At 38.0% G+C, this 21,708-nt stretch overlaps 1 protein-coding gene across 2 annotated transcripts in view; it reads right to left on the reverse strand.

Moving 5' to 3' along the window:
* Trpc7 (transient receptor potential cation channel subfamily C member 7) overlaps positions 1-21,708 on the reverse strand; it is a 142,878-nt gene that overhangs the window by 44,634 nt on the left and 76,536 nt on the right. Inside the window, exons 4-5 of one of the 2 annotated variants that reach the window (XM_010614105.2) lie at positions 17,923-18,087; positions 9,462-9,678 (exon numbers count right to left, since the gene is read on the reverse strand). In XM_010614105.2, the coding sequence (XP_010612407.1) occupies positions 9,462-9,678; positions 17,923-18,087 (382 nt within the window). The remainder of the gene's footprint in view (positions 1-9,461; positions 9,679-17,922; positions 18,088-21,708) is intronic. The other variant, XM_033761670.1, reaches the window with a different exon arrangement.

Genomic DNA, 21,708 nt, shown 5'->3' on the forward strand with positions numbered 1-21,708 from the left:
TATATACTGGGTATCAAACTCAGAACCTTGCCCTTCTTGCCCTTCTTGCCCTTGCCAGGCAGGTGGCATGCCACTGAGCTAAATCCCTGGGCCTCTTATATATATTTTTATCTGTATCTACTCTAGATTTACTAACCATATCTTTTATTATTATCACCATCTCTTTAGTTACCTTTGAAATTACTTCTGACTTGTTTTCTTCTAGACCCTCATTCATTTACTTTGTTGCTTCTGCTGCTGCTATTTTAGAAAGTTCAGCTGGGTGGGTTTTGATTTCTTTTACTTCAATGCTCCCTGGATTTGCCTTGAAGAGTTAGAGGTCTGGGGTTGCATCTCATTTTTGTGTGTTCTCATTATCTATTTTAAAAAGTTAATTTTCTATGTTGATGATTGTAAATTGCTTATGGTAGGTAGCTTTATTACTAGCATCAAGAGCTTCCTAGGAAATAACTACTTTTCAGAGGTGTAGCTGGATTTTGGCTTTTGAATCTGTTCTAAGATTCTGCCCCTTCAATTTATTAGGGATGAGAGATTGCTGCCTATTTGGCTTAGCACCCATTTTTTCGGTATTAGACTATGGTATTGTTTATGACCTGCAGACAATCTCAGTATTGTCATAAACAGAACAACTGATCACAACAACTATGTCTGTTTGGCTAAAGTTGTGTGACCAGCAATAACAATAGCATCAAGCACAGTCTGGAAAATGACAAATTGTGTTGTGTTAATTTGCCACATTGAATCATAGGCACAGGATTTATAGTTATATAACAAAATCTGAAACACACCAGGAAATTATGCTCAATAAATATCCCCTTAAGTGGAGCATTTCTTCCCTCAGTGAAGAAAATTTAAAAGGACTAAGAGAAAAAAATAGAGAAATAAAGGAAGAAAAATTAGAAGCAAGACTGAAGGACAAAGGAGGATTACCTAAAGTTTGGGAAACTGTTGAAGAAGACAGGAGTGATAGAAAGAAGGACAAAAGAAAAAGGAAAACTAAACAAAGCAGACTATAAACAATGTTCACACTCATGGAAAAACAAAATCAAGGAAAAAGAAAAAGAAAAAAAACAAAAGCAAAAGAAATAAAATGAATAAAGGAGATTTCTCTGTGATTATCTCCTGGGGTTTATAGTTTTGTTGTAGTATTCATTTCAGGGTGTGTTCTACTATCACTGGTAGACAAAGGTGGCAAACAGAGCCTAGATCCATACTGGATGATTCCAGCAAACCTACAGTAGGAACAGGGCAGAGTCGTCTTTCTGGTGTTCTCAATTCCACAGAGGCTGATCCTGGCCTCTGTGGGGTTGGGGCCTGAGTTGTTAATCCTACAATACTTTGGGTGTCTCTTGTCAACCTGACCTTGGCTCCCTGACCCTGGATGTCTTCCACAGTTGTGCCTCATACAGAGTCCTAAGAGGAAGCCAACCCATGGCTGCTCTGAGTCAGAGTTAAATTGGCCCCTCCCTAAATGGTGTCTGGTTATCCACCCTCTTCAGGGGACTGCATTTGCCAACCAGCTGTTGTAGTTAACAGTATGTACTGTACTGTTCCACTGGTACATCTTTCCATGGAGGCCTCTTAAGTCACCCACCTTTTCTGGGTTTCTGTATATTTGAGCCTCCTCTCTCATGCTGTGAGCCAGGGGTCAGATAAAGTGCAGTTTGCTACCTCCTTTTTCTGCATTGAAGTCTGTTTCTTCATTTTCCGTGTGGGCTCCAATTCTCTCTTTAGATCCTTCCTAGGTCCCAGGGATTCACTTCCCTCCTTTTCTTTCCCAAGTTGTTATATTTCAGTATCTGGATTCTGAATCTCAGAGAGGCTGATTTGCTGCTTTTTATTGCTCCACCATCTTCCCAGAAGTCCAGAAGTGCATTTTTCTCTTGATCATTTCTTGACTGGATCTTTAATCTAGGTGGTTTGATTTTTTTTTAGTTTTTTGTATATTCTAGGTATTAGTGCTCTGTCTGAGGTGTAGCTGGCAAAATTATTTTCCTTTCTGTAAGTTATCTCCTCCCTCTACTGATTGATTCTTCTGTTGTACCGAAGCTTTTTATTTTGATGTAATACCATTTGTTGATTCTTGCTGCTATTTCTTGTGCAATTGAGATTCTGTTTAGAAAGTTCTTTTCTACAATTTTGTTTTCAAGTTTTATCTATTCAGTCTTCTAGAAGGTTTAGTGTTTAGACCTTTTTTACCATTTTGATTTTAATTTATTATACAGTGAGAGATGAGTGTCAAGTTTTACTTTACAGATAACCAGTTTTCGCTGGCAGAGTAGGTAACATGTGCTTTTGACCCCTTGGTCAAAGATTAGATAGTTGAATTATGTCTGAGTAGGTTTTTGTATCCTATTCCTGTTCCACTGATCCATGTGCCTATCTTTGTTTCAGCATTATGCTGTTTTTGACACTATTACTTTAGAGCATAGGTTGAAGTCAGGTATTGCTATGCTGCTTGCTTTGCTCTTACTGCCCCAAATTATTTTTGCTATTTTGGATCTCTTCTCATTCCACATGAATTTTAGAATTGTTTTCTCTAGATCTTTAAAGTGGGCTGGTGGTATTTTGATTGGGACTATATTGAATCTGTATAACTGTTTTGGGAGTATAACCATCTTGACAATATTAGTTTTGTCTACCCAGGAACATCTTTCCATTTTTTGATGTTCTCTTCAACCTCCTTCTTCAGAGTACTTCTTTGTAGAAGTCTTTCACTTCCTTGGTTAGGTAAATTCCTAGATAGTTCATTTTTCTTGAAGTTTCTGTTCATGGTATTGTTTTCATAATTTCCTTCTGATCCCATCATTGGTATACACAAATGCTAATGATTTTTGCTGCTACTTTACTAAAGTTCTTTATTAATTCTAGGAGTTTTTTGGTGGAGTTCTTTGGGTTTTCTACATAGAACATCATGTCATCTACAGATAATGACAAGTTGAGTTCTTCCTTTCCTGTATATATCCCTTTTATTTCTTTCTTTTGCCTAATTGCTCTAGCTAATGTTTCAAGTATTATGTTGAACAGAAGAGGTGATAGTAGACATCCTTGTCTTGTCCTGGTTTTAGGGGAATGCTTGTAGTTTTTCCCTGTTTGGGATGATGCTGGCTATTGGTTTGTAACAAATAGCTTTTATCGTATTCAAGTATGGTCCTTCTATACTTGTTTTCAACTGTGATTTTATCATGAGGGGGCGTTGGATTTTGTCAACAACATCTACTGATATGATCATGTGGTTTTGGATCTTGCTCCTCTTTATGTGATGTATTACATTTGTCAATTTATCTATTTCAAACCATCCTTGGATCTCTAGGATGAAACCTACTTGATCATGATGTATGCTCTTTTTGATTATGGGCTGCTTCCTATTTGCTAATATACTATTGAAGATTTTCACTTTTATGTTCATTAGGGAGACTGGTCTATAGTTTTCTTTTTAGTTGAGTCTTTATCCAGTTTTGGGATCAGGGTGATACTGACTTCCATAAGTGAGTTTGGGAGCACTCCATTCCTTTGAATTTCTTTGAAGAGCTTTAGGAATACTGATGATGTAACATCATTAAAGATTTTGTAGAATTCAGCAGTGAATCCACCAGGTCCTGAGGTTTTCTTCAGGTGGTAGATTCTTCATTACAGTGCCAAAGTCAGTGCTTGTTATTTATGTCTTCTTGGGTTAGGATGGACAGTTTATATGTATCTGGGAATCTCTCCATTTTTTCAAACTTTGCTAAGTTGATGAAATATAATTTTTTAAGGTAGTTATTATCTCCTGGATTTCCAAAGTGTCTGTGGTTATTTTACCTTTTTCTTTTCTAATTACATTGATGTGAATCTTTTCTTGATTTCTCTTTGTGAGTCTGGCTAGGGCCTTATCTATTTTGTTTATTCTTTCAAGGGACCAGCTCTTCAATGTGTTGATTTTTTAAAAAACTTTTTTTAGCCTCAATTTCACTGATTTCAGTTCTCATTTTTATAATTTTCCTCTTAATTGGATTTGGGGCTGGTTTGTTGTTGTTTTTCAAGTATCTTAAAATTTCTCACAAGGTTATTTATTTTGGCTTAACTCTGTTTACCTAATATAAACATTGATTGCAATGAGTTTTCCTTTCAGAACTGCTTTCATAGTGTCCCAGAAGTTTTACTGCGTTGTACAATTATTGTCTTTAACTTCCAGAAATTTGAAATTTTCTTCTTTGATTTCTTCTGTGACCCTTTGGTTGTTTAGGAGTGTGCTATTAATTTTCCAGGACCTTTTGCCTTTTATGAATTTTTTTCTGTTGTTTATTTGTATTTTTCTTTATACAATGGTAGGGCAGTGTGCATGGGGCAATTTCTATTCTTCTATATTTATTTAAGCAGGCTTTGTGGATTATGTGATCTATTCCATAGCATCTGTTTTGTATAAGATCTATTTTGGAAGAAGTTCTATATGCTGCTGAAAGGAATATATACTCTGTTGTAGAGGGGTAGAATACTCTTTATATGTCCATTAAGTCCATATGTTCAAGGATATAATTTGGCTCTGAAATTTTTTTGGTGTTTTATTTAGTTGATCCATCTCTTTGTTAAAGTAGGGTGTTAAAATCCCCTACTATGATTGTGTTTGTATTTATTTCATCTTTTAATTTCAGCAGTTTTTATTTTATGAAGATAGGTGCTCCAGTATTTGATACATGTCTGTTTATTGGTGTTAGCTCTTCTTTTTTGGGGGTGGGGGGTGAGAAATGGTCTCACTATGTAGTTGAGACTGACCTGGAACTCACTATTTAGCCCAGGCTGGTCTCACAGCAATCCCTCTGCCTCAGCCTCCTAAGTGCTGGGATTACAAGTGTGCACCAACATGCCCGGCTGGTATTAGCTCTTCTTGTTGAATCATTGCCATAACTAGTATCTAGTGACCTTCTTTTATCTCTTCTAATAAGTTTTAGCTTGAAGCTTACCATGCCTAATATTAGAATTGCTTTCCCTTCTTGCTTTTGGGGTCCTAATGCATGAAATATTGTTTTCCATCCTTTAGTTTTTAGTCTATGAATATCTTTTTGGATTAGATCAGTTTTTTGGATGCAACAAATTGCTGGAGTCTGTTTTTTGTTTTGCTTTTTTCTTTTTGGTACCAGGGATTGAACTCAGGTCCTTGAGCTTGCGAGGCAGGCCACCAAACCGCTGAGCTAAATCTCCGGTCCTGGAGTCTGTTTTTTGATCTAGCCTGCCAGTTCATGTCTTTTAATTGGAGACTTGAAGACATTAGCCCTTGATCTTATCCAAAAGGCTGAGAAGTGATGTTGAAGATATTAACATTGAGAACTATTACTGAGATGTGTTTACTTTTAATGTCATTACCTTCTTTATCTGTTGGTGTTTCCTTTGTTTTTGTTTTTCTGATGTTTTTGTTTCTGTTTATCCATTGCCCTCATTGGCTTCCTCTGTTCTTTAGTTGTGTCCAATTTGTTGTTTCTGTTAAAAATGTTATTAACTATTTTCTCTAAAGCTGGTTTAGTACTTATATATCTTTTGAGCTGGTCTTTTTTTGCAGAAATACTGTATTTCTCCATCTCTTTTGAAGGATAGCTTTGCTGGGTAAGTTAATCTGAATTAGAGGTATTTGCTCTTAGGACTTGAAATACTTCACTCCAAGCTTCTGGTCTTTAGGATTTACTTTGAGAAGTCTGCCGTGATCCTAATTGGTTTACCTCTATATGTGATTTTTTTGTTTTTCTCTAGCTGTTTTTATTTTATTTATTTTTTTGTTGGATATCTGGTAATTTAATAAGGATGTATTTTGGTTAGCTTATTTTTCCATTATAATTGTTTGGTGTTCTATAAGCATTATTTACTTGTATTTTGTAATCTAGCAAATCTAAGAATTTATTGAGAATTGTTTATTGAGGTTTTGCTTGTATGCAGTATTACTGATAATAGCTGTGGCAATTCATTTTTTTCCAAGTCTTATTTTTTTAATCATTCAATTTTGCAGTTTTCAATTTTAGAAAAAATAATCTGTAACTTTTTGTGTTCAGTATTAGCTATGGTCAGTTTTATTTTATTTTGCTTATTTTTGTTAGTCATACTTTTTATGAATGATGGCAGAGAGAGTCTTTTCTTTGGCAATTCCAATAGCATACTTCAGCAGCACAATACATCCCATAAAGGAGGAAATTCACATTCTTTAAGTACACTTATTTACACCAATAGTGACTTAACATTACTCACTAAATGTTAGATTTATATTTATCATCAACCTTGTACTATATACCTGCAGTGTAATGATTTAGATATAGAATGTTCACCCAAACTCTCACACTCTTAGAGCCATGGCTTTTGGAAAGTGAATGAATCATGAGGGCATTACAGCTGATTTTCTGTTAGGATGTGGGGCCTGGTTCAAGGTAGATCATTGAGAACATGACTTGGAAGGATGCACTATTCAGAATGTATTATTATCCTCCCCACCACCGCTTCATGATTGATGTGATATGAGCAGCTTTCCCCTACCTGGCCCTTCCAATCTGCGGTTTCTGTATTTGAACCAGCCAACCTTGGACTGAAACTTTGAGCCAAAATAAACCTCTCCTTGTATAAGTTGTGCATGTTAGTTATTGAGTCTTAGTGATGAGAAAATGACTAAGACAGATTTTGGTACTGAGAGTGTGGTCTTGGACACATACTTGTCCATGTAGTTCAGTAGCCTTTGGAAGTAGTTTGCAGGAGGAATTTGGAAAGTTTAGAGAAACTGCATATAGCCTTAGAATGCTATAAAATGAGTTTAATGGGAGATTCTGGTCAGAGCTAAGAAGACCAGAATACTGATAAAAACAGACAGTAATGACCAGGCTCAGGAGGGTTCAGTTAGGAATATGTACTCCATTGGCAGTTGAGCTAAAGGCCATGTTTGTGTTATGTTTTGGCAGAAAATTTGTCTACATTTTTCCCATGTCCTGAGACTTTGAGGGAGACTGAAATTAAGTGTTGTGGGCTAATGAATCTGATGGAGGAAATGTCAAGGCAGCCCCATATATCATGGATACTACTTGCTGCTTTTTAGTAAGATCTATAGCGAGAATCAAGAGCAAATTACAGAGTTAAATGATTTAAAAAGTTTGCAGTTTCATCAGAAAGTAAACACTCATAAAGTTGGGGGAAAGGAAAGCATGGTTGCTGAAAAATTAGTATTTAAAAGAAGCCGTCATGTTTATAGCAGCACAATTTGTAGTAGCTAAAACTTGGAAATAGCCTAATTATCCAGCAGTTGGAGACTGGACAAAGAAAGATGTGGTTTTTCCATAAAATGGAATAGTACTCAGCCATAAAGAATGAGAAATTAGAGTCATTCATAAGAAAATGCATGCATACTGAGGTCATATTCTTAAGTGAAATAAATAAGTCACACATGTGTAAATATCGAATAGCTTCTCTAGTGTGAAAAACTAAAAGTGTAAACAAGATCCAAATTATATAATTGACAATATGAAATGGGAAGAAAGGGGCTAAAGGGGTAGGGGAAGTTGGAAGGGTAGGGGAAAGGAAATAAGGGGAAAGAAAAAATATGAGAAAATGAAAAAAACGGAAAAAAGTTTTTGTAAATAGGGAAAGGAGGAGGGGGTGAAGGGAGGGCAGGGTTATGGGGAAAAATGATAATCAAGACCTGTCATGTAAAGGTACAAGATCCCAATGATGAATGTAACTGTACTGTATACCTATCAAGTACCAATAAACTCAATGAGAAAAGAAAGAAGCCAAGTACTTTTGATGAGGATAATAAGAAATATGCCTTGAGAGCATCTCAGGAATCAGCAAGAATCTACCTTTCACTGGCTTAAGAGTGTAAAACAGTAATGTAAACTTGAAAGCCTTTGCTTTGAGAAGAGAGCCCCAAGGAACCCTGGTTCAAAAAGGCTTCCTAGGGAATAGGTTCATTGCAATTTATTTAAAATTCTCAGCCATTTGGGCACTCAGAGGCCTCTGTAGTCATATTCCAATGGGGCCTTCATACTGCTTGAACTGGAGGCAGACTTTGATGTCATCGATGCTTTACAGGCATGCAACATGCAAGAGTTGTGCAGGGATGCTTCTACCTAGACTTTAGAAGAAGGCTTGGAAGGCCAGGCAATAAGATCCTGAGAGGGTAATATGTGAAGCTATGAGAGTGAAACTAAAAGTGCAGTGGAGATTCCAGAAAGTTGGCGAAGCTAAGAAAGCTACTGGCACTGAGCAGAACCAACCAAAGAGAAAGGGCATGAGGGATGCTATCAGCAGTGCTGCAGGGGCAGGGTCCTCCAAGCCCTTGGAGCTTACATCTCAATATGAGTGCAGGACATATTACTCCAGGATATAATGTTTGCCCTGCTTGGTTTTAGCCTTGCTTTCATCCTATTTCTTTCTATATCTGTGTATCTCCCTATTTCTCTTTTGCGGATGAAAATATTTACCCTATGCTATTATATGTTGAAAGATTTTTACTTTTTAAAAAAAATTTTACAGGGGCTCACAGCTAAGAGTTTGCCTTGCGTCTCAGAGGAGAATGGACTTGGACTTTTCAGCAATGCTGGCACTGTTAAAACTTTGGTGTCTTTTAGAGATGGATTGAATGCATTTTCCGTAAAGAGATACACGTGAGTCTTTTGGGGGCCAGAGTTAGAATGATATTGCAGTTGTCAAGTATGGTGACCCAGTTGCCAAAAAGTGACTAAGACATTCAATGACAACAACAAAATGTCTTTTTTTTTTTTTTTTTTTTTTTTTTTTTTTTTTTTTTTTTTTTATTTTTTTTTTTTTTTTTTTTTTTTTTTTTTTTTTTTGTGGTACTGGGGATTGAACTCAGGTCCTTGCGCTTGCGAGGCAGACCACCAAACCGCTGAGCTAAATCCCCAGCCCCAAAAAATGTCTTTTAAGCTGTGTAATTTTATACTCTCTTTCTAAAGCACAATATGATTTTTTAAGACTTTCAGGAAACTGATCAAAATAATGTGTTCTCCATGAAAATCACAGTTTGTAATCTCTCTCTCTCTCTCTCTCTCTCTCTCTCTGTCTTTAGTACCAGGGATTGAACTCAGGACCTTGTGCTTGTGAGGCAGGCACAGTGCCACTGAGCTAAGTCCCCAGCCCTAAACACTGTTAATATATGCATAATGAAAAGTACTTAACAAATTTCCCTCCAGATATTTCCTTTCTAAATGGGAATTTATGTTATAAGTTTATGCATCTCATATACCAGCACATATAGATGTTTATTTTGATTTTCTGTTTAAACCTTCATGCTCCATTTTGTCTGTCAGGTATACACTTATGAGAAGAGAGACAGTTCAGAAGTTAGATTTTAATAATGTTTTTATTTTGTGCTGGAGACAAAACCACCCAGAGCCTCATGCATGCTAGGCATGAACTGTGCCACTGAGATATCCTCAACACCTAATAATGTCCTATTATAATTAGGGGAGGGGAAAATAAAAGAGTGACTTGCTTACCTAAGACCCACTTCATGATGAGCATTTCTGTCCATGAGAACTGTGTGGTTTTCACTCTGAAGATCTGTTTTGGGTAGTCTGTGAAGGTTTCATTGGGCAAGGTTTTAACACCTTCAAATCGGTCAGATGCATTCACGACTAATAATCCCAAGAAGATAGTAAAAGAAACTGCATGGGCTACAAACTTCATGAAAGGGCTCCTCAGTATTCGTCCTAGCTGGAAACAAAATGTGTACAAGATATGTTATACTGGCAGCTCTTGGTCGGTGCAGGTCTGTCTTTAAAACACTGATTTCATCAAACCGAAGTTTAATCAGAGAATCCTCCACCTTGGACAGAAACCAAACATTTCCCCCCCTAATATTACATATGAGACACTACTTGATTAAAAACTTCATTTTTTTTTCCCATTTAGAAGTCTTTGTAGAAGGGATGTTAAGGAATGCAACATGCTTACATCTCATCATGCTACATATAATTGCACAGATATAACCCAATGGATGTAATTTTATGTCCCTCAGACCTTGGAAAAATAATCTGAGTAGAGTTCATGATTTTAAAAATACACTTCGGGTATACTCTGTTGGTATTTTATCCTTTGCTTGGACTTTATGCTTAGATTATTTGTTTTTTTCAAATTTATTTAAAGCTATAGATTCCTGCAAATAGCTTTAGCTATATTCCCATAAACTTGAAGCATTTTCACTGACTTTCAGTTGTATATATTTTATAATTTCTCTTTTGATTCATAGTCAATCAGGGGTTGCTTTCCAGATAGATAAGACTTTTTCCCTGTTTTAAATAGTTCAAATTTTATTGTATCATGTTTATATAACACACACTTTTAATACTATAAATTTTATAATGTTAATTTATATAATTGTTCTACATGAACCTGAAATGGTCCATAAGTTGCCCTTATTGGTGGCCAGTATTAGTCACATCTTTCTGTTTCATGACATTCTATCCAAAGGCTGCTTAGGCCTTTGGGGATTAAATTAGGAGATACATATAAAGTCTTTATCAAACTCCTGTTAATGAACTCATTTCAGTCTCTTCTAGGTAACTGTCATCTCCCTTACCTAAGCACCATAGCTTACCTCTCACCCAGGTACACTAACAAGACAAGTGCAAAGAGGGAGATCTTTTCCGAAGCTCAGCTACTTCTCCTGGACAGATATTCAATTATAACTGGTGGTTGATTAATTGATGTTAACATTCTGCCTCATTCAATAGTCCTATAGTGAAATGTCAGCCAGGAGATACAGTATTGGTCCAACAAAAAATCTATTACAGGCTTTTCTAGGTAAAGGTTCTCTAATTATGATTATGTTCAATATAACATTTGTAAATCAGATGGCTTGATAGCACTCTTTTAATGTGCTTCGGTATGATAATTATCCATTTTAATTTTAGGTAATAGTATAACATGATTAATCATAATTCTGATGCTATAGAATCTATTGACTGAAATGAAAAATAATAGCTGGTTTTTGTCTTTTTTAAAACCTACATTTTAGGTCCACACACTGGGAATCCCTGATTGTGATGCATTCACATGCATGTTGTCATAGGACACTAAGAATAAGTTTAGAAATGAAAAGGAGTATTTACCTGACATTCACAGGGATGCAGGAATCTTATAAAAACATTTCTGTTTATTGTATATTATAAAGTTTAACTTTATTATTTATAAAAATATACACTATAGAGTGTTTTTTGCAATAGATGTACTAATTTCAGAGTGTAGAGATTAAGTGTAAGGACAAATAAAATATCTCATATATTAGTAAAAAATGAATTAAGCCATAATATATTTTGATCTATATGATATCAAAATAGCTAGTTTTAATTTTTCAGCATTTGAGCTAATGATTTTGGCATCTTGGAGCCCCATTTCCCAGGACCAAGATCCAGTGGTATTTTGGTGCATGAAGGCGATGTCCTTAAATTATTATCACATTGTTTCTTGTTACTGCGTCTGGGTCAAAGTGATTATGAGAGATGAGGGGAGATAAAATGACTGCGGGAGGAAATGGGGATGAGGGAGGAGAGGGAGACTGTGGAGAGGGTAAGGGATACCAGACCTTATGAGTTGCATCAGGTCTGAAAAAATGTCAGAAAAAGTGGGGTGCTCTAAGATAGACAGTTCTAAACAGATGGTTGGTCAGCTTCCCTGACCCTTTATCTGTCACTTCTATGTAATATCTTCTACCGACCTCTCAGATGGACATATGGGGCATACCTCTCCGTTTTCACACCAAGTGGGGGTACCTGATTACTTCAATATATTGGCAGCTAAGCCTAAACTGACCTCGAGACTCCCCAGAAGACCCTGTTACAGAAGATTTATGCTTTATTTCTTACCCCTTTTATATTGTTATCTTCTGGCAGAAGATGAGTCTATAAAAATGGTTAATATTTACCGCAAAAGACATAATAGGGGGAAAACCCCTGATAATGCCTTGTGGTGATTTGGGAGGTTACCCTGGCTTAGTTCTCACTTGATCTAGGTCATAGGGAGGGAAAATGAGATTAGGAATTGATGCTATTTTCCTTTTATTCTGGCCTTGGATGTATTTTTTTTAACTCATAAAACTTAAAGACCAGATGAAATCCAATCATTTAAGTGGCCTTTTCTTTTCTTTTTATTTCTTTTCATGTCAGTGTATGCCTGTGTGAAATTCCCTACTTTATCCACAGAAATAATTTTTGAAGTAAATTACCCATGGAAAACACTCTCCCAACCCCTTTCACAGGGCCTCCAGATGAGCTAAAAGAAAAGTCAGAAGTCAACCAATGTGTGTTAGCAGCCCTTAGCTGTGAAATCTTTAAAGATGGGTCAGGTAACAGTTTTAGATTAAAACTGAGGTTAGAGCTTTGGGAGATGGTGGCCGTAGTCCACTCTGCCTGCAATGCAGAGCTTGTGTATCTGAAAACATACTAGTGTAACTTATTATCTCCAGGACCATATGAGCTGAAAGCAGCAGGAGACTCAGCCCTGTAGAATCTAAGTCTCTAACTTGCCCCAAACTTCTCGGGTACTATTCTTTTATTTTGTGAAATATATGAACACAAGAACAATTGACTAGTGCCCTTGAATTAACTATAAACGTGTGTTATTCACAGATCCTCAGGGGTGGACACCTTTCACTGGTCGACACAACATTGTTCCATGCCCCTGAGCTCTTGCCCCTAACCACAAGTGTAAGCACCTAATGAGTACCTGGTGGCTTGTGGGTCGCCACATCATGACAGAGTAGGTCAGTGGCCATGGTTGCAGTAGAGCTCATAAACAATGTTTCTAACACATAGTCCTGGTCTTAAACCTACAGTCTTCTTCACCAAATACCATCCTCACCTTCTGGAAGTTGTTAATGGTCTCAAGCAAGGGCAAACTTTACATTTTGGAAAGATGAATGGAGGCAAACTTTGGAAGCATTCCAAGAAGAAACATGGGATTCTTTAAGGTCTACTGGTTCTCAGATACTGTATTAGATGTCCTGATTAAATTAGTGGTACATTCTCAGTATGTTCTCCCCAAATTCTTATTCAAAATGTCTATCCTAGGGCTTAGAAATCTTCCTTTTTTGATATAGCGATGTTCATCTAGTCAAGGTATCATCACAGTGTGAAACCACATTTTATTTTGTGGTCTGTAGAGATGCTTGGTGATAATGAGATTTACAAAATGGAGCTTCTAATGAAAGAAAACAAAGGGGTGGGTTTTGTCCTTTGTTGATTTTGACTTCTTCTTTCTAGGAAATTCCTGCTAGATAATAAATATCAGAATCAAATTCTTTCCAAAGTCAGTTGTTCAGCAGCTACTATATGTACAATGAGCGTTGAATGTTGTAATGCTGCTGATGTACCTTGAGAGGTGTGTACAAGTGTGTGTGTGTGTGTGTGTGTGTGTGTGCATGTGTGTGTAATGGAAGATCTCTGAATCTAGAGGCCCTAGATTTAAATTACAGTTCCATAGTTTTTTTTTGCCAAGTTAATCCCTTAGTGTCTCAGTTTCTTTTGTAAAATAAGGATAAGAATAGTATCTCCTGCATAGGTTTGATTGATTAAGCAATGTAGTACCCACAAAGCAAGTACCCAACACATGTCTGTGGGGGGAGTGGTTAACAGAATTCCACTGAAGGAAGCTTAAATCAAACTTGACTGACTCTTGTAAAGGTTAGATGCAAGGGTTCACGAAGGCAAATCCACAAGCCCATTTAGGGAACCACCTATGTGCAATATGATGCTTGGAACTAGAGGTAATGGAGATAAAGTACAAGAGTTGGTTCTTTCCTTCAAAGTTAATGGGGAGAGACACAGGCTAAAATATGTGGTAAAAACTAGATGGAGAGAAGGGGAATAACATTTCAGGGCTATGACAGGGCTCACCATAGAAGGAACCAGTTTCTGGTATCTTCATGTCTATGTTACCTAAGTGACAGGTGCTGGACAGAGCAGGATTAACCTTTTGCACTTAGGTGCAGAAATATTGCTAAATGAAGAGGAGCAGCCCTCTATTTCCTGACATAGATTTTCCCTCTTTGGCCATGATTTTCTGTAATTTACTGTAGCTATCTGGTAGAGACAAATATGGGGGAAGCAGAGGCCTCAGGAATCAGTCTCTTCTCCTGCTTGGCTCCTGGACCATATAGACTGGGGACTCTTTCAAAACCTAAGCTTTGGGTAAGGTAAAGCAGAGATCTTCAAAAGCTGCTGGCTCATGCCTTTTTCACTAAGTGTTCTTGTTTGGGATCTGGGAGGTGGGTAACAACTAATTCTTTGAGATTATTTAAAATTATGTGGCAGTAAAGACTGATTGATAGATTATGTATTACAAAAACACCAGGTTGGATTCTAAGTTTATTTGCAGCTCTCCTTCTCTGATATTTGGGAATAATTTTAGGGATAATTAAACAATGACACTTAGCAAATAGTCGAGGAAATCTCCTGTCACACTTCATAATTGGAACTTGTGTACTTCCTCTACATTTTTATGATACTGACTTCTGTCATAGTCTACCTGCTATTGAGACATTGTTTGAATCTTTGAGGATGATTGTTATTCTTTCAGCTCACAATCTAAATTATGAGTCATAATGGAATAGCAAGGGATGGAAATAGCCTAATCAGCTATAAAGGGCCTTTTTCACATTGGAGCTTTTGTTGAGAAGATGAAGAATTCTAGGAAAAGACCTAATTGCATGCATCCATGTGGTTAAGAACTCACTGGTCTCACAGTGGCCTGCCTGGCCTCAACCATGCTCATGAGGACAATGAGAAATGACAAACAAAATCACTGTTCTTTTTCCTTGATTGTACCAAGTCTGTCCAGCACTCCATGCCTATATTTAGCATCATATGTACCCATTTCTGACTTGGCTAACCTCTTCAATCAACATATTAGCTGAACTCCTGTTAATAACCTTCAGCTTTATAATCTCCAAATTTAACTCCCCTTTTTTTGGTACTCTCAGAAATGTAAAAGAATATAAAAATAGTTAACAGCTTTGGGAATTCAATAGGAAATAAATGATGAGTTCATCTTGGCAGGCTAAGGTAATTTTGGTGTTCTTAATAGTCCCTAAATTAGGACAGCAACTATTAGGAAGTAAATGCCCCATTAAGTTGGAAACAGAAATTCCAACATTTGCTTGACGCTGATGGATGTTAGCCAGCTGATGAAGTTTGGCATTGACATTTTATGAATACATTTCTAAAAAATATGGATGTCTAATTTCTTAAATGGAGGTGTAATAATGTCATTAGAACATGGAATCCCTGGAATGACATTGTATTTCTCATAGAATTACAGAAATAGACAGATACAAGGCAGTGACCCCATTGAGTGGAGAAATACCAGCTTATTAATAGACTTCTCCATTGTGCCTCCATCCAGGGAGGACATGGTATTCCGTGCATCAGGAGTCTTGGAGAGGGCTGGTTTTGTCACACAGTAGATGTGACCTCTCTGTAATTCCCAGTCATATCTCTGCCAAACTTGAAAAGATTTCTTTCTACATGGTGAAAGGGAAGACTAAAAATATCTTGACTGCTTTATCTGTCCTTTGGCTGCCTCAGAGCAAGTTCAACAAGCTCTTTAATGAGGGAATCTTTCCCTGTAATAAGCAGTGCCACCCAGAGTCATCTCATGTTACAGACTGACACTTGTCACTCAGCTATCAACATGCCCCTCTTTCTTATGCTTGAATTCTAGAAATCTCACAGAAGTGACAAGTGGGTTAATGATCAGATCATGTTTATCTCAAGTAATTTATTTTTTTTTAGTCTTACTGAAAATTTTGGGAGCATGAAATGTCAATCAGATAAGTATCTGTGCAAAGGAAAGAAAGCCCCAGTCATGGGCCAAACTTTCCTGCAAGTGTTTCCTCTACATGTTAAAGACCACTATAGGTCTGACCCACTATATCTTCTGGTGGTACTTAGCTTCTGAGATTTACAGGGCCCAAGAATTTCCTCTCCATAATCACATGCCCTTTTTGGCTGATCACATATGCATATTTGCCAAGATTCATCTCAGACCACCAAAATTCTAAATTTAGTCAGTAACTGGCATATCACATTTATTTCTGAATCTTTCCCCATGTGATTAGGCAGGCAGAGGCAAATCAGTTTTCTGATGTTAGCTAGTCCCAGTTTCTTGGAACCTATCACATTTAGCTTTGTACCAAAAATGGGGATTGGCCACATTTTCTTCATAATGTTGCTGTTATCTTAATTACTGGAAACCTAGAATTAGTTTTAAGGCTCAAAGAGAGTGGAGACATGTGCCTATCCATGCAGGCCCTGGGTGAAGGCAAGAATCCAGCCTCGATTATAGACTAGATGATCCCACCATCAAAATGTGTCCCAAACCAAAGACCAGCTCCAATTCAGCTCTAAGCCTGATTAGGTTCTTTTTGCTCTCTGAGCTTTTGCAGCTCATAATAAAGGACAGGGAAAATTGCTTTATATATAAATTGTTTGGAGAACTTTGATTTATAAGTCCATATCATGAGACTGCCATAGAAACAACATTCTCAACAGATGTAAAGTTGAATACTGTACTTACACAGTTTTAGGGCTTTCATTTTTAAAACTGTGCTATGGAAGATGAAGTTGAGGCCTGATCTGTGTTTCTGACCCTCACCCTCTTTGAAGCTGGCATTTCACTGGCTGCCTGGCTGAGGGGCCTCAGCAGCAGCCTTGAAGTCAGCCTGTGAATCTTACTTGAATTCTCTGTATGTAAATAGACTTGACCAGAGGGCCAGCTCACTGGTGACACTTTTATTAGTGCATTGGCTGATCAAATTTTCTGTGGAACTAATCTCCTAGTAGCCATACTTTTTCTATTGAAAGTTGATTATGTAAAGTTATCACTAGGTCAAGGTAGCTTTATAACCTTAAAAGACAATGGTTATTTTTTATTTTTTGGTACTGGGGATCAAACTTGGGGCCTTGCACTTGTGAGACAGGCAGCGGCACCACTGGGCTAAATCCCCAGCCTTTAAAAGACAATCTTAAACCCAAGAAGCATATTTTAAAATTTCTGTAGGGTTTGGCTTTCTAGGCACTAATTCTTGCCTGGAATGGGGTGATGATGCTTTCTGTGGCTTTGGGGCAAATGGCTGGGCTGTGGGGATGATGGTCCAGCCAGTGGGGTGGTTTGGTACCTGCAAATTCCTTTCCTCCTTTCACTACCTGCCACTTGACACTCTTCCTTGGATAAAACCCCAGTCTTGCACCTTTTAAGAAATTTTCCTTCTTATAACCTAATTGATTGTCCATATGGGTCAGAGCCTCATCAAAGAGGCCAGGGAAGTAAGGAGGATGTTGCAGTGGGTCTGCAGTGCTCCAGTATGAACCCCATTTGATTCTTAGCCTACTAGCCACGTCTCATTTCTGAACCAACTTCATGAAGTGTGTACATTATAATGAAACTGAGGGAGCAAAATAAGATGTTACAGGAAAAGGACTTAGCAAAGAGAAGATACTAAGTACAGGCTGTTACTATTACCATGATTATAATTATTCTATTAAGGGTTTGAAGGATGTGCTTAGCACATTGCATAATTAGAACTGGAAAAGTGCCTTTATTTGCTCTTTCTCTTCTGTTGTTGACCCATTTAGCTTATAGTTCACATTTAAAATTCCCATTTTATCTTTCCCCTCCTTTAAAAAATGATTTAAAAAACAGGTTTTAACATTTCCCCTCTTGAGTTGTCTACTTTTTATGTGTATCTCAGGACTATCATCTTTTTTGGTTAATTTTTTGTGGTGCTAGAGGTTGAACTGAGGGTCTTGCCCGTGCCAGGCAAGTGCTATACCACTTAGCTACACCCCCAGTGCAGAACAGTGGGAAAAGATCCGATGCTGATTTGAACAAAGTGAACTTTAGGTCATGCTAGGAAGAGAGAAGAAATAACTGCAAACGACATGCACCTGAAGCAGTCTGTACCTTGCTGCACGGAGCAATCCAATAGGCTATGGCGAGAAAAGGGAGGCCTATGGAGACTCCAAAGACAGCCAGGAATTTCACAGCGATAGACTGTTGACGTAAGCCTGAGAGATTTTCATACCACATGGTAAGCAATTGCTGCTGACAGTTAGGATGAGCAACGAACTGTAAAAACAAAACAAAAACAAAAACAAAACGCAAACAGGAAAATGGCATCGATAGAACTTAAACAGTATACAAAGTAGGGGTGAAATGTTTCACTTGGGGACTGGCCTGAGCATTAGAACTCGACTAGCTGGGGAAAGTACCAGGTGAGAGTGAGTGGGTGGGGCATCTGGCAGTAGGCTGGGAAGCTTTGTGCTGTGGTCAGAGCCTCCTAGGGACTGGCTACACTAGTGCTTTGCAAAATGAGGGCCTGGAGAAATCTTAGGCACAAAAAATTGGTAGCTTTTGGGTAAATTTTTACTCCAGTTTAGGCTGGTCATCGGATCTGGAGAGACTTATTTCTGGGCAGAGCTCATTGGTAAAGCAGCACTGAGTAATGAATGGATCACGAATAGGATGCTGGAGTCAGAATTTTGGGTTTGAATTTTGCTCTGTCACTGACTAGCTGAGTGTCCTTGGGCCAGCTGCGTAGCCTTTCTGAGCCTCAACAGTCTCATCTGCAAAGCAGAGTTTATCACACTGTCTGGGAGGATTAAACGGAATATTGTAGGAAGGTTTCCCTCCCTTTTCTTATGTAGTCTGAGAAAAAATGCTCACAGTGTTTCCAGAGAACTTGTAAACTCAGTATTTTTAGATTAGGTTTTAATGGTGTTTGGCTTGGATCCTTGAAGCTTTCTGTGAGGTGCTGGAGCACTGACACATTGTATCCTCCGAGTCCCTTTCCTCTGCGACATCATGTACCCTTCTCACCACCACTTCTGTCTCCTGAAGCTGTCAGACCCTAATATCAAGCTTATAAAATGACCTCTTATGGTCATTTCTTTTGTTGTGAGGCTTAATCCTTGCAGGACTTTGTTATTTGAGTAGAGGTAGAACTTGGACCTAAACTAGGCCTGTTAGATTTTCTCTCTAAATTGTGGGTAGTTAACATGTAACCTGGGGAGACCAGAGTAGCTGTCTTCTACTGTGTGAACTAATCAAGAAAACAAGCCAGTTAACAACAGAGAAAGAAAGATGATGTGCAGAAAGAGATTGAGATAGTGTCTGTTCCTCCCTGGGGTGCAGCTCACAGGAATCTCTATATTCATAGACAAAAAAAAAAAATCTTCCTTTTCTTCCCTGCTTGATCTAGCTTATTGACCTGAGTTACTGCAACTAAAACATTGATTTTCTGTAATAGTTTTTGCTCCTTGGCCATTTACTTAGTTGACCTTGTGTCCTAGTCAGTGGCTGGCTATAGGCAATATTTAAGTAAAATTAATGGGAATATAATTTAAATGGAGAAATTTATGAACATTAGCTTTTTCCTCTCCTATGACAGGAGGAAAGCATTGCTTGCTTTGGCCTGTTCTTTGGCCTTGCTCAGGATATCTGTGACAATAGGAGCATTGTTGGGATTCATGCACTAGATAATATAGATTGGGCACTTTTCAAAGGGACCAACTTTACCCCGGAGTGAAATGTGCCCATTTTTCCATCTCATTTGCCTCACTGAGTATTAAGGGTACATGTTCAGTGATTCCTGGGAAATACGAAACATTCCTTTTTCATTGTATGAATACTATAAACAGATATTTTAAAATTCTCAATGCAGATGGCAATATGTTCATATGTTCGTAAAGATTTCTAGTTTCTAGGAACTCCGAGAATCAGCAGATAATCTGCAAGGACACTGCTATTAAAGGTTAAGTTGGTCCTGTAGTCCTTGGTAATAGTATCAACTTGAGTATTAGATGCAAATGAACATTATTATGTCATCACTGGATTTATGGCAATCGTGGTTTTTACCTGCAAGTATAGACACAGTGGATTTTCAATCCTCAAGCCAGTAGATAATATGTCATGTTCCTTTTCTGGATCACAATAAAAAGGAACAAACAACAGAAAATAGTGTAGTTGTTTCAATAAAATCAGAATCCAGTCAAAACATAGTCCTAGAATGGCTTGCTAAGTGAGCACAGGAGGTAGTCATTTTTGTTTTTGAATGGTGCCAAAATAGTCCTGCTTTGGAGACTCACAGTTTGATTAGCAGTGGGGGGTGTACATCTATGAAATAGTAGAAGAGTCACCACTTGACTCACCCTGTGGTTCCCTGTACTTTAGCTTCCCTGGAAGGCTGTCTTTACATTCATTGCCATTAGCTTCTTGGAGTCTGGGAGAGTCAAGCCTATGCTTACTGTGTTGCCTCTCTCCAGGCACAGCAGACTATGGGGGGTGAGGGTGGACAAAGGTTTTGAGAGAGAACACAGTGGAGGCTTTCCCCACTTTCCCTTGCTTGCCTGAGAGGAAGAGTGTGGTCCTCACTAAGCAAGTGGGGCCTCCTGACACTCTGTCTTCTCTTCATTAGATCTTTGCTAATTTCCACAGCCACAATAAAGTAACCTTGCTTCATAGATAGACTTTATGATAAAATGCTCCCAGAAGCTGACATTAGCTGATTGCTGGAGCCCAAATTGATTCTTATCTTTTTGTGGACACTTTTCTATACTTGTGGCTGGCCTTGGAAGGCAACTTTATGACATATGGATCAATATATATCAAAGGATGTTTTTTTTGCTTGTGATTGTTTTTTCAATTTCTGCTGTGATTTTGAAGCACAGAAAAATATCATCACTGATCCAAGGAGGATGAGAGTAGAAAATGAATTACACCAACAGGACACAAAGAAAACTAATCAAAAGGGCACACGGGCAAGGAACAAAGTCAGGAAGAACTCGGGGTGGGAGGAGAATTTTCAAAAGCAAGGTCAGAGACAAACCAGTGGAAGAAAAGCCCACAGCTAGAATGGAATGGAACTCAGAAACTTGGTATTGTCTTGGACTTGTTTTATTTGATAGCTAGCTCATAAAAGAATGCAGTGATCGAAGGACAGATGTTATCACAAGCCTTGCTCAGGCTACTCCTGCCCTGAGCCTTTCTGGCTTAGAGCATGGCATACTTTTAGGAAAATTCTTCAGGTAATGTACTGATGTAATGTGACTTGATTTTCCCATGACGTGATTCCTACTCTTCAGAGCAGGGAGCTTGTAATGGGCTAGAGCTGAGACTCTGGTAAGAAGGGTTTACGAGGGGCTGAGTAGCCTTGTAAGAGAAAACAAATCAAATTATGTCCATCACTGGGATAGACAGCAAGAGCTAAGAGAAGTTAAACTGCAATGGGAGATAGGAGGGGATTCTGAGACAAAATTCTTTATCATAGGAAGGAGCCCGTGGGATTTAGCCAGCTTGGGAAACAGGACCTGAGAGTGAGGAGGAGCCAGAATTCATGTACCTGCTGGTTCTTGAATCTATCCCAAAACAATTATCCTGGTAGCCCATTTGCACAGCCTTCATAGTTAATGTAACGTTTGTACTCAAAGCTAGTTTCTGGTAATATCTTATTCCTCCCAGCCACTGGTGACAGTGGTAAGAATATAATACTAGTTTATGGGGACTCGGGCATACTGACTGAACTCTGGCTCTTACTTTGATTTTAATTAGTCCATAGCCCACTATTTCTTTTATAGGCTAAAGGAAAGCCACTCACTTTATTCTTTTCCCTGCTGTATATTCATTCTCACAGAGACATCTGATGTGTTTTGCTTTTTTTTTTTTTTTTTTTTTTTTTTTTTTTTTTTTTTT

This window comes from Fukomys damarensis, unplaced genomic scaffold, assembly GCF_012274545.1.
Source record: "Fukomys damarensis isolate Sample0158 unplaced genomic scaffold, DMR_v1.0_HiC HiC_scaffold_9, whole genome shotgun sequence".
Lineage (NCBI taxonomy): Eukaryota > Metazoa > Chordata > Mammalia > Rodentia > Bathyergidae > Fukomys > Fukomys damarensis.